At 40.1% G+C, this 1,352-nt stretch overlaps 1 protein-coding gene across 1 annotated transcript in view; it reads left to right on the top strand.

The window, feature by feature from the left end:
- ppm1e (protein phosphatase, Mg2+/Mn2+ dependent, 1E) overlaps positions 1–1,352 on the top strand; it is a 59,752-nt gene that overhangs the window by 56,271 nt on the left and 2,129 nt on the right. Inside the window, exon 6 of the mRNA XM_014026258.1 lies at positions 511–654. Within this exon, the coding sequence (XP_013881712.1) occupies positions 511–654 (144 nt within the window). The remainder of the gene's footprint in view (positions 1–510; positions 655–1,352) is intronic.

Genomic DNA, 1,352 nt, shown 5'->3' with positions numbered 1-1,352 from the left:
GGATCTAGCAAACATGTTGATGGTTTGGATGAAGCTTTTATTTTAGATAATTCAGAGCTCAACAGGACAAAAACTGTCCAGCCATATATCAGGTTCTAGTGACACTAAATCTGCCTCATCTGACAGAGAATCAGAGACAGTAGCAGGAAGTTTGGCATGAATTTTATTCCTTATTAAAATTATTTTATCTATAAAGAATCTCATGAAGTCATCACTACTTAGAGTTATAGGGATACATGGCTCAGCAGAGATAGGACTTAAGAAATAATCTAATAATAAAATTAATTGTTGAAAATTAGGTTATGTATGTTCTAAACACTACATAAAATATAGTTTGYAAAAGGTCATTTGTATCTCTACATGAATTGTTGGATAGCATTTAAAACCAAGGTTTTTTTTCAATAAATATTGACAGATTGGACTTACACTAATAGAATTTAGGAAAGTTTCCTCTAATATGACTTGGTTTCAGTACCTCAGGGTTGCTTTATGCTGTGATATGTTTGGCAGAACCTGCGCTGCGGGACAACAGGTGTGGTGACGTTCCTGCGGGGCCGGACTCTGTATGTGGCCTGGCTGGGAGACTCCCAGGTCATCTTGGTCAGGAGAGGGCAGGTGGTGGAGCTGATGAAACCACATAAACCAGACAGAGAGGTGAGTTTAAAGTCTGTTTAAAGGGGACCTATTATGCAAAATGCACTTTTTAAAGTTTTTTTTACTCAACTTTGGGTATGTACTTCTTAAAAAACAGTCCTGGGACCAAAAAAATGCACCCAGGGGCATATTATTTACTGTAAGTAAATGTGTTTTTAATGTATATTAACGACAAGTTTTATACTTCCTACATTTTGTGATGTCACAAGCCGTACGACAACCCACCAGAACCTGCGTTCAGCCCTTTACCTAGCAACCCCGAGTGAGGCTCCTCCTCCTCATTAAAAAAAGCTGTCACTGTGTTGTTGTGTAATGTGTAGCTCATTTCACAACAAGCCTCCAATAGGGCAATGGGTAGAGTGTTGGACCAGAGAGTGGGAGACCAGGGTTTGAGACCGATACAGATACAAACAATTTAATTATTTATTTTTGTTCATTATGAACACGTTCTCTCATGTACCTCTATTGTTTAGGTTTAGCCTATTTGATCGAGTTTCTGAGGTATTTTGACGGCTACTGCTCCCTGCTCTGGTAACAGCATGCAGAGTGAGCGCAGAGCTCCGACACAGGAGGAAGAGGAGGGGAAAAAAAAGCTGCGACCGACTCTGCCTCTGGGTCTCATATGGTTGTACAACGAAGCTTCTGCTATTATTAGCCATGCTAACGTAAATGCTGGCTTTGGAGGGCGGAGTTAATGT

The sequence above is a fragment of the Austrofundulus limnaeus genome, unplaced genomic scaffold (genome assembly GCF_001266775.1).
Source record: "Austrofundulus limnaeus strain Quisiro unplaced genomic scaffold, Austrofundulus_limnaeus-1.0 Scaffold538, whole genome shotgun sequence".
Classification (NCBI taxonomy): domain Eukaryota; kingdom Metazoa; phylum Chordata; class Actinopteri; order Cyprinodontiformes; family Rivulidae; genus Austrofundulus; species Austrofundulus limnaeus.
This window is presented reverse-complemented; position numbering and strand designations above follow the sequence as displayed.